At 36.9% G+C, this 10499-nt stretch overlaps 5 protein-coding genes across 7 annotated transcripts; 2 read left to right on the forward strand and 3 right to left on the reverse strand.

Moving 5' to 3' along the window:
• Nucleotides 1-199: 199 nt before the first annotated feature.
• On the reverse strand, nucleotides 200-2420 carry LOC123319397 (stress-activated map kinase-interacting protein 1). Of its 2 annotated transcripts, none has more exons than XM_044906332.1 (6): nucleotides 1967-2420; nucleotides 1665-1907; nucleotides 1293-1596; nucleotides 982-1226; nucleotides 521-859; nucleotides 200-460 (listed from the first exon to the last, which is right to left on the reverse strand). In XM_044906332.1, the coding sequence occupies exons 1-6, from the start codon at nucleotides 2037-2039 to the stop codon at nucleotides 264-266; spliced, it is 1401 nt and encodes a 466-aa protein (XP_044762267.1). In that variant the 5' UTR covers nucleotides 2040-2420; the 3' UTR covers nucleotides 200-263. The 2 variants fall into 2 exon arrangements, with proteins under 2 accessions (XP_044762267.1, XP_044762266.1); XM_044906331.1 differs by having other exon boundaries at nucleotides 1653-1907; nucleotides 1967-2270.
• Nucleotides 2421-2466: 46 nt separating this feature from the next.
• Nucleotides 2467-4561, forward strand: LOC123319398 (copper transporter 5-like). 2 transcript variants are annotated; one of them, XM_044906335.1, is made up of 4 exons: nucleotides 2467-2920; nucleotides 2977-3200; nucleotides 3317-3393; nucleotides 3466-3651. In XM_044906335.1, the coding sequence occupies exons 1-3, from the start codon at nucleotides 2643-2645 to the stop codon at nucleotides 3355-3357; spliced, it is 543 nt and encodes a 180-aa protein (XP_044762270.1). In that variant the 5' UTR covers nucleotides 2467-2642; the 3' UTR covers nucleotides 3358-3393; nucleotides 3466-3651. The 2 variants fall into 2 exon arrangements, with proteins under 2 accessions (XP_044762270.1, XP_044762269.1); XM_044906334.1 differs by lacking the exon at nucleotides 3317-3393 and having other exon boundaries at nucleotides 3466-4561.
• A 673-nt stretch (nucleotides 4562-5234) lies between these two features.
• On the forward strand, nucleotides 5235-9768 carry LOC123319396 (endoplasmic reticulum chaperone BiP). Its single transcript, XM_044906330.1, has 5 exons — nucleotides 5235-5328; nucleotides 5810-5943; nucleotides 6003-6267; nucleotides 7791-8396; nucleotides 8453-9768. Exons 2-5 carry the CDS (start codon nucleotides 5816-5818, stop codon nucleotides 9431-9433), a joined length of 1980 nt encoding a protein of 659 aa, XP_044762265.1. The 5' UTR covers nucleotides 5235-5328; nucleotides 5810-5815; the 3' UTR covers nucleotides 9434-9768.
• A 103-nt stretch (nucleotides 9769-9871) lies between these two features.
• LOC123319400 (protein brawnin) lies at nucleotides 9872-10098 on the reverse strand. The gene has a single exon (XM_044906337.1). The coding sequence runs from the start codon at nucleotides 10096-10098 to the stop codon at nucleotides 9937-9939; it is 162 nt and encodes a 53-aa protein (XP_044762272.1). The 3' UTR covers nucleotides 9872-9936.
• LOC123319399 (small integral membrane protein 4) lies at nucleotides 9983-10453 on the reverse strand. The gene is made up of 2 exons (XM_044906336.1): nucleotides 10221-10453; nucleotides 9983-10160 (listed from the first exon to the last, which is right to left on the reverse strand). The coding sequence occupies exons 1-2, from the start codon at nucleotides 10372-10374 to the stop codon at nucleotides 10111-10113; spliced, it is 204 nt and encodes a 67-aa protein (XP_044762271.1). The 5' UTR covers nucleotides 10375-10453; the 3' UTR covers nucleotides 9983-10110.
• Between the last annotated feature and the right edge of the window lie 46 nt (nucleotides 10454-10499).

Here is a 10499-nt window from a genome sequence, read left to right on the forward strand (position 1 = left end):
CGGTAGATGGCGTTGAAATCGAATTATATCCCAAAAGCCTGGGACAATTTCCATTAAATTTTGTTGGTGGGTTCAGATAAAGTCCCAGATGGTTTAGATTCACAACTGGGATCGGTAGGTGGCGCTGCAGTTGTTATAGGAGGAATATCATTGAAATTTTTTGTTTTTTCGAGGTGTTGAATGAAATCAAAAAGACACATTTCCAAAATGTAACAATATATTAAATAGAAATATAGTTTAACTTAATACAAAAAATATAACTATCACTTATGAATATTAAAGCCTTTGCGTTTATACTGTTTCCTTTCTCTGGCAGCAACATATTCTTTACGACTCTGACTGGATCTCAGATCCAGAATCAAGTTTATTTTCTCAACAATTTCTTCCGCCGTTGTGTGATCAGCTTCGAAGTCGAAATGTTTGAAACTTGCAGACGTTTGAAGTGGGGACGAGTGTGAACCTGAAATATGATGTATCATAGTTTTCCAACCACCTGAATGATTGTTTTAAGAAAACTCACCAGCCTTTTCCCCTGAAATTTTTCCAGTACCATAGCTATTGCTGTAAAAAAGCCTAAATTGTGTCCGAGAACTCCTAGTTTCAGTGACCTCGCACCAAGCGACTGAATCAATGTGACAACTGACAGGTTTCAGTTTGGTGAGCGAAAATTTAGAATTCTGTGGTTGTATAGGATCTATTTCGATTTTATCCCCGCTCACTCCCAAATGAACTTCCACTTTTGGTCTCATTTTCGTTATTATATTGACTTGATATGACTGATAAAGAGGAGCTTCCATTGCCTTCTTGTGCACAGCCATCACCTCAAGATCACTGGTGATTTGTTTAATTTCATCGGGTTCTATAAGAAACCAGAGAAGCATAATAAAGAAAATTTTCATCGTAAGTATTTACGACATTCTAACGTCTCCCACCATATGGCCACAGATGATTGTGATTGGATCATTCAATGGATATACTAACCTTTATCGGGTTTTCTTTGGCCTTCACTCCCTGTTTTTCCATTCTCCTGATTTTCTTTCACACTTTCATCGAAACTAACCACTGCATCTTTATGCTCCACTAAGCCCAAACAGGTGAATCCAAACTTAGCAACGCATTCTTTGGCTTCTAATGGCGGAAGATCCCTATATACTTCACCATCCTCCTCGGTTATGTACAAACCATAATGTGTGGGTGGGTGTAACGTAACAGTCGAGTTTCTATTACTATAATTAAAAAATTACTTGTTTCCCGTATTTTCCCAATTAAGCATATTGATAACAAGTAGGTACCTCAAAGTGAACAAGATGAGTCCAATTAATTCTATTACTTTAGCTGTCGCAACACAAGAAACATCCAGAGGCACATTTTTATTTTCATTTTCCAGCATTGTGAGGAAAATTTTATATCTTCTTGTAGGAATATTTACATGTCCATTGCCATCAAATTTAGCGTATGTCAGATAAGGATTTTTAGGCAAATTCACACATTCTTGCAGTCTTTGAGAAAGGAGAGATTTTTTCACAATTTGTACATTTTTTTCTGGGTCAACTTTCTCAAACATATTGTCTATGACTGTTTTATCATCGACATTCACTGAAAATTTCATAATTTTTTTAACATGCTATTTCACATCAGTTTAATTATCCTACATTTTACATTACATTTTTTTGGGTCCCATTTTATAAGTCTAACTTTAGCAGCCTTTTTCTTGGCTTGCTCGATCTTTTCAATTCTTGCTGCAGTGTTAGTTCTGGCTCTCATTCCAAAATCCATTCCGAAACTTAAATCACCAGATTCAATAGAAAGACCATCACTGTCATCACTTAAATCTAGATCGGGGTATTTCTCCAACTGGCTCTTCAGGTGGCTAATATCTTCACCTGACATAACTATCTCACACATACCTGATTTAAAATATGAAGACATTTAAGGTGTTCGTTACCATCGCAAAATATTAACATACCTGTATCATCAGAAGATATGAATGAATGCCTGATATGTGTGAGAAGCCAGTATTTATTATCATATAGAGCCATTTTTGTTAAACATTCGTCTCCTGACCCCAAGATCAAATACAGCTTTCAGATAATTATTTTGTGCATTTCAAAAACGTTCTGAAAAACCTGCCTGCTTCATTTATTCCACATAAAAACATTGTTTATCAAGTTTGTATTTTCTTTTGGTAAACAGTTGTCAAAACTCAAAACATTTGCAATTTTATTTGACAAATCGCAAAATTCTGTTTCTGTGGTTTCTGTCGAAAAAAAAAGATAAACCTACCAAAAAGATAAACATAAAATAAAATATACATATACAACGTGAAATGAAATAATCCATACTAATGCAAAAATTTGTGACGAATATATGCTAAACGTAATTTTCTTCTTTTACGTTATGTAGAGTACAGTCGACCTTCAAATTTTGATCTACTTATGGAGGGTCTCTCTACCCTCCATAGATCTACTGCTTAATCTAATCAGCTGGTTATGCATGCGATAAGTAAACAAATCATTGGACCATTTTATTTGGACCACTTGAATAATATCATGGGAGCTGTATCGTAGGTACCGATTTAAAACAAAAGAAGTAGAGTTTTAGTGAAGCTATGATTTGGTCTGGCTAGTAATTTATCAAGAAAAATGCACATGTCATTTTGGTGGAGCTCGGATGTGGATGATTTCTTGGTTTATGGATTCAACATATCTTCACCTGGTTTCTTAAGCTTATTATGTATTTGTGTAGTATTTTTCTCCTTTTTCTTTGAATGGTTGAGATACTTGCAGACAAAGCAGAGGCAGAGAGAGCTAATTCTGAGGGCCAAACAGTTGAGTTTGATATGCGCAAATGAGAATACAATTCTTCTCGCAAGAAACATTACAGATCGCAGAAATCCTCTGAATATAACTGTATGCGACCGGTGAGTTATAAAGTGATTAGTTTAAATTATCGTTTAATTATTTGTTTGTATTTCAGAGCTCTATTATTTGGCACTGATTTATCGTTATGGTTTGCTCTACAAAGTTTGGGATACATTCTTATGCTTATTGCCATGCTGTATAATGGATGGTTATTTATAGCTTGCATTATTGGAGGAGGTCTTGGATACTTTGTTTTCGGGCAGAAATTCATGAAGATTAATATGCAGAACTGCCAGATTATTAGGGATACCTATTGCATGGCAACGTGTGGGGAACCAGGTAAATTATACTGCTTATTAAATATGAGCACCCTGGCTACAAAATTTACGTTGCTAAATTCCATTAGTAAAATCACGATCCCTCATAATTCCATAGCTCTATTGATTCCTTTTTAGATATCCTGAAACAGCTGATCAATAACTTCACCCAAATGTAGACCTCCCCTATCCCATGTCCCAGTTTATAGAATAAGGTATGATTTCTTTGAAAATTAAATTTTGATCGAAATGAATAATTTATTCAACATGATTAAAATATATAACAGGCAATAGGAAAGACGGAGAATCCACTCCCGCAGGAAATCGACCATCGACTAGTTCAGAAAATTGCCATATGGTTAATGAGGAGCAATCAAGCAATAGTGAGAAAGGGGATTGTATGAAATGTTAGATATCGCTTTGTTGGAATAATTTGTAACCGATTATCGTTTTCATGATATTTGTTATCTTGATATTATTATTTTTACTTTTATTATCTTCCACTTTCCTTCGATATAATCGAAATATTTTGAAATTTCTACATTGTAGAAACCATAATTTCACTTCAATTCAAGGTAATTCGAAAATAGATTGGGGGAAACTGTTTTTTTTTCGATTAATACAGATTTGTCTCTGTAATGAAATCATAACTTGCTTTGGGAAACACAGAGAATATTTTACATTCCAAAATTTCAATATTTGGCTGAAAATTTTTACTTATGTTGACTTATTCCAATTTTAATCTCTGTGAAAGAATGCTATCTTGAAGAAGTACTTCGAAGGGATGGAAACCCTTATTGAGAAATATAGCGTCTTTTTCATTGAATTTTCTTTTTTGAGTTGAAGAAAAACTTCGAAATTTCATTTGAACTCCATTATCTATATAATTTTTTCAAAGTCTAGTCATTAAAATTCATTCTTCCTCAATATATTAAAAAATTATCAAGTTTCATTTCTTGCAATTTCAGATTATGTTGGAAACACCTTTCCAGCAATTTTAGTTACCAAAAACGAATAACCTCAATATTATAATAATGTTATATATTATGATAAATTGAATTTTATTATAATATGTATATTGTTATATTATAATTTATATTCTAATATTTTAATGTTCCTCTGAAAAATTGAGGGGAAGCATGTTATAATGATAATGAATCAGTTTTCTGGTTTATTGACTAATGTGTGATAATCATCCCGAATTTTATTTGTTGCAAACTGGTAGCTATACAAAAAATCAAACTAGTTCACAATAGGGAAAATGTTGGTTTTTATATTTCAATGATGTGCCTTCAAACGTAATGATTTGTATTTTACCCATTATTATTCTTACTGCATTATATATTTACTACGAAAAGGGTCGGAATATAGTATATTTATACATTTAGTAGTTTCATTTGAATCACCTATGTTGCACAGCTCTGATTTTATTTTCCACTTTAAATTAAATATCCAGACAGTAAACTATGCTCTCAATTTTAAATTTATTTTTCGAGTCATTTAAAATTTAGAATTCTAAGTTTATTTTAGTTTTAGTAGTCTTTTTGAAATTTGTTATAAATAAAAAAAATAAATAAATACGTACTGGATATATGCCATTTTTTCATAAGAACTCAAGGTATTTATCCTTTCGGACGATTTTCCGAGGAAAATATTGATTTATGCTATCCAGAATCATTATAAATTTTCTTTTTAATATTTCCCAGACAGTGGATAGATGAATGATGCAACATCAAATTGCCTGTCCTCAGTCAAATTTCAAATTTATCCCGCCTTTCCGTACGTGATAAGTGGGGTCAATAATCCACGTACGCTCGGGAATTTTACATGGGGAAAATTCTAGAGTTGCCTACGCGTATGTCTGAAAATAAACCATGCAAAACATCATCACCAACGTGGGCCAATCAGCTTTCGACAGCGGGTACGAAGAAATCCAATCAGAACCTGTCATGTTCGAATTTCCACCAATCGCGTACTTACACGACAAAATGTATTAATAAATTCGGATTGTCAAACAGAAACTTCATCAGTTTCAGAAGAGCAACGTACGAGTACATATATTGAAAAAAAAGCGATAGTTATTCGTTCTTCAGTGATTTTCTACAAGAAACAGTTTATTGGTGTCAATATTTGAGTTAATTATATCTCAGGTAAGCAATCGAATTGATTTGATATTAAAGAGAAATTCAAAATTCAATGACTTTAAACAATCGGCAATTTGATACCGGGTGGGTAGTTCAATTTTAATGAGTACAAAATAATCTGAATTTCCAAATAAGCTTGGAATTTCCTCATTACCCAATGAACAATGATAAGTCTTTAATCATAAAGAAGAAATTCAGATCAGTGAGTCAACTTCGCGTTAGGAAAATTCTAGAAAATTCAGTGATAACCATTATGGTTTTCCCGAAACCAATCGATCATTTCACGAAATAACATCTTAGATTTCCTTCTCGATGCGGAGAACTCAATTGATGCATATTTTTTTGAGTAGATCGATATCTTTCTCCTCATCTGTTTCGAATTGTCATATGCCAACAAGGCAAAATTTACAGTTAGGTGGTCTAATTTGGCGATGTGTTTATTGAACTCTTGCTGTCGTGGATATACAATTCATTTCGTTTACTTCAGGTGGAGATGAAGGTTCACATATTGTTAGGCATAACTTGCCTATTAGCATTGGCTCTGGCAGCCAAGGATGACAAAAAGGAGAAAGAGGATGTTGGCACTGTTATTGGAATTGATTTAGGAACCACATATTCTTGGTAAGTTTAATCATTCTTAATTTTTAACGGGAGTTTATATCATTGGCGTTTGTTTCCAGTGTTGGTGTATACAGAAACGGTAGGGTAGAAATAATTGCCAACGACCAAGGTAACAGAATCACCCCATCTTACGTGGCTTTCACTGCCGATGGCGAGCGTCTCATCGGAGATGCGGCCAAGAATCAACTTACAACAAATCCAGAAAACACAGTCTTCGACGCCAAACGTCTGATTGGTAGAGATTGGACGGATTCAGCTGTGCAGCACGACATCAAGTTCTTCCCCTTCAAGGTTATCGAGAAGAACTCCAAACCCCACATTAAGGTGAGTGGATGTACGGATTCAAAGTTTCACTAGAGAATGGTCTCAGAGTAAGAGAAATGAATGAAATTTCTTCCGGGAAACTTGGGGAAGGGGTTGAAATAATATGCAATTTAATTGCTATCTCGAAAAAAATTCATCATAGAGGTTCTAGTTGTTCACAACCTTGTAAAGTCAAACATTATAACGTGTTCATCATATCACTGATAAGATAACTTGAAGTATTTTGAAGAATAAACATCTTCAAATTGAATAAGGAAGTCTTTCATGTTTTGTTGAAGGTACAATGACTATACTCCATTCACATTTATTTTAGCAGTCTGTTGGCCATGAAATAATTTTCTCAAGTTTTTGTAACTAGAACGGAGTAAGGTTGGCACTCATGAAATGTCGTTAATGTCATAACGCTGTTGCCACAACTTATATCAATTTTTATTACGACAATGCCGAAATTGATTGAAAAAAGAGATAGGGTTCCAGGAAGTGCTATTGAGAATTCAGGTCGGCTCATTCAAATAGTTATACCCTGATATTTTAAAATCCACAATACGTAAGACGGTAGTGAACATATTCAATGTGGGAGAATTTATATAATGTGAGAAGATAACAAACATTAACTCTCCTCAAGCTAGTGCATATAACGATATTATACTGATCTTTTGTATTTTCCATGCAAATAACTGGATTTGGTATACCTTTAATCAGTTTGAATAAACTTCAATAATGTTCGTCACATATTTTCCTAAGAGATTCGACATTTTGATAAAATACGTAATAACAGAAACTTTCACGTAGAACGGGCAACATAGCGTTGATTTAAAACCCAAAAATGTTTTGACCAGCGTTATAACCGCACATTTTCGTACTATACAGTACATGTACTATACATGTGTCAAATTTCCATGGCCAACCGACTGCTAAAATAAAAGTGAATGAAGTATATATAGTCAGTGTAGTTGAAGGTAGTGTTTTTTCAACAAGTATTCTGAAATCAAAAGATCTATTTTCTATTACAGAAAGTAAAGTTAAAGGAAATTGAACGCTTGAACAATTTTTTTCAATATAGAGAAGAATTCGAAATGTTATATTGCATTTTGAGGGTGATAGATGTTTTTGGAGTGTGAGGACCATAGAACGATCTGTAGGGGTAAGGGGAAATCCGCTGAATTATAGGTTAGGTCGGTTGACGGTCGGAAGAAAACGCACAACGTCTTTCCAAGGGCTTTCGCTCCGTCAGTGAAACAACACAGTAGGGCGAGAACCCTGGCAGGACAGTAATGTTTCTCCTTTCCCTTTGTAGTCTTTCCAAGGGCTTTTGCACCGTCACGAACATATACGCGGTTATCTCCAAATTAATGATGTTTTTACACGGTGATGCATAATTTTTAGGAATAAAATGATCTGGGATGCTTACGGTTTTCAACAATTTCTGAATCCTGGATCGGAATGAAGATTATAATGCTTGATTAAAACTGAAGACGGAAAAATGCGAATATTTCAACAAATTTTCCGTTTTTCCCTTGCAGGTCGACACCAACCAAGGAGAAAAAGTATTCGCCCCCGAAGAGATATCCGCCATGGTCCTCGGCAAGATGAAGGAAACCGCCGAAGCCTACCTCGGCAAGAAAGTAACCCACGCCGTAGTCACCGTACCAGCCTACTTCAACGACGCCCAACGTCAGGCCACCAAGGACGCCGGTACCATAGCCGGTCTCAAGGTCATGAGGATCCTCAACGAACCAACGGCCGCCGCCATCGCCTACGGCCTGGACAAGAAGGACGGCGAGAAGAACATCCTAGTCTTCGACCTGGGCGGCGGTACCTTCGACGTCTCCCTCCTGACCATCGACACCGGCGTCTTCGAGGTCGTGTCTACCAACGGAGACACCCACTTGGGAGGTGAAGATTTCGACCAGAGGGTGATGGACCACTTCATCAAGCTGTACAAGAAGAAGAAGGGCAAGGACATCAGGAAGGACAACAGGGCGGTGCAGAAGTTGCGTCGTGAGGTAGAGAAGGCGAAGAGGGCGCTGTCGGCCAGCCACCAGGTCAGGATCGAGATTGAGTCGTTCTTCGAAGGGGAGGACTTCTCCGAGACCCTGACCAGGGCCAAGTTCGAGGAGTTGAACATGGTGAGTTGTCTGTGAGGTTTTTTTTTGTAGCTGTTTCTCACAACTTTCTTCTTCAGGATCTCTTCCGCGCCACCATGAAACCTGTACAGAAGGTACTAGAAGACGCAGACATGAAGAAGAAGGACATAGATGAGATTGTGCTGGTCGGTGGATCTACCCGTATCCCCAAGGTGCAACAGTTGGTCAAGGACTTCTTCGGCGGCAAAGAACCATCCAGGGGAATCAACCCCGACGAGGCTGTAGCCTACGGAGCCGCCGTACAAGCCGGAGTTCTGTCCGGAGACCAAGACACCGACGCCATCGTCTTGTTGGACGTCAACCCCCTCACCATGGGTATCGAGACCGTCGGGGGCGTTATGACCAAATTGATCCCTAGAAACACCGTCATACCCACCAAGAAATCCCAGATCTTCTCCACAGCTTCCGACAATCAACACACCGTCACCATCCAAGTCTACGAGGGTGAACGTCCGATGACCAAGGACAACCATCTTCTGGGCAAATTCGATTTGACCGGCATCCCACCAGCTCCACGTGGAGTACCTCAGATCGAGGTCACCTTCGAGATCGACGCCAACGGTATACTCCAAGTATCCGCCGAGGATAAGGGAACCGGGAACAAGGAAAAGATCGTCATCACCAACGACCAAAACAGGCTGACACCCGAAGACATCGACAGGATGATCAAAGACGCCGAGATCTTCGCCAATGATGACAAGAAGTTAAAAGAACGCGTCGAAGCTAGGAACGAATTGGAAAGTTACGCTTACTCCCTGAAAAACCAACTAGGGGATAAGGAAAAGTTGGGATCAAAGATAACCGGTGACGAGAAGACCAAGATGGAGGAGGCCATCGAGGAGAAGATCAAGTGGTTGGAGGAGAACCAAGATTCCGAAGCCGAAGACTATAAGAAACAAAAGAAGGAATTAGAAGATGTAGTGCAACCAATTATAGCGAAATTGTACCAAGGTTCCGGTGGTCCACCACCGCCGACAGGTGGCAGTGACGACGATGAAGACCTCAAGGACGAGTTGTAGGAGAATATTCAAAGACTGATTTACTTTCAGCGTTTTCAGAAAATGTGATGTATGCGTGGTGGAACGAATGTAAAGACTTGTTTTTAATTTTGAAAAAGTGAAATTTTTTTTGTAATTCTGATAAATTAGGTCCATATTTTATATTTAGGTACCTGTTGATTGGTAACGAAACCTACCCTCTTATTTATTTTTCATCAAATATGAGTGTATGATGAAATGTTCATTTCTTAATGGTTCATTATTGTTTATAGTTTCATTTATTTACATTGTTTGGATTGTACACTTGTATTTGATAACGTTATAAGATGAATTTTTCAATAAAATTTATTGAGTAATTTTGTGTTCTCCATTTACCTCCCTCTCTATGAAGTCGAAGTATTCTCCTACACTGGGAATTCTAAGTTGCGTTTGGTATGAATTTGAATGATTAAAACTATATAAAACCAAACTAAATCACTATATTTACATTTTACAAATATTCAAGGAAAGAGCATCAATAAATGTCATTTCATCTTGTTCTTTTCCTTTTTTGCCTTTTCTATGTAGGCATCTAGATCGTCCAAAGGCCTATAATAAATATGTACAGTTTGAGCTCCAACGAACATGGTGATCATCGCTGTAGCCACAAATGTAATATATCTTCCCGTAGGTACTCCAAATGGCATTCTTGAGATGATTTATTCGCTTTCTACTATTGACTCTGCTAGTTTCCTTTTGTAGGTATCATCTGTAAAACCTCCCTGTCTCATATATATAGAAACTATCTAAAACTAATGCAATAACTCACAAAAATTGATTTCACCAACTCGCCAGTTTATCATGGAAAACTCTAGAGCTGCCCCAGCGACGAAAAATAATGGAAGGAACCTATAGATTCCGAAGTACGTTTTTCCCGGCCACTTGTCCAGAATTTTGGCTAGTTTCCGACTTTTAAAATTCATTAGTTTTTGCAAATTCTTTTCCAGTACAGCATAATAAAAATTTATAGGTTACCCCGAGTGACGTTGTCAGTGACAGTGATGGCTGTCAAAATCAGCTGTTGAGAGGTCACACGGTACAATGAATT

This window comes from Coccinella septempunctata, chromosome 8 (genome assembly GCF_907165205.1).
Source record: "Coccinella septempunctata chromosome 8, icCocSept1.1, whole genome shotgun sequence".
Lineage (NCBI taxonomy): Eukaryota > Metazoa > Arthropoda > Insecta > Coleoptera > Coccinellidae > Coccinella > Coccinella septempunctata.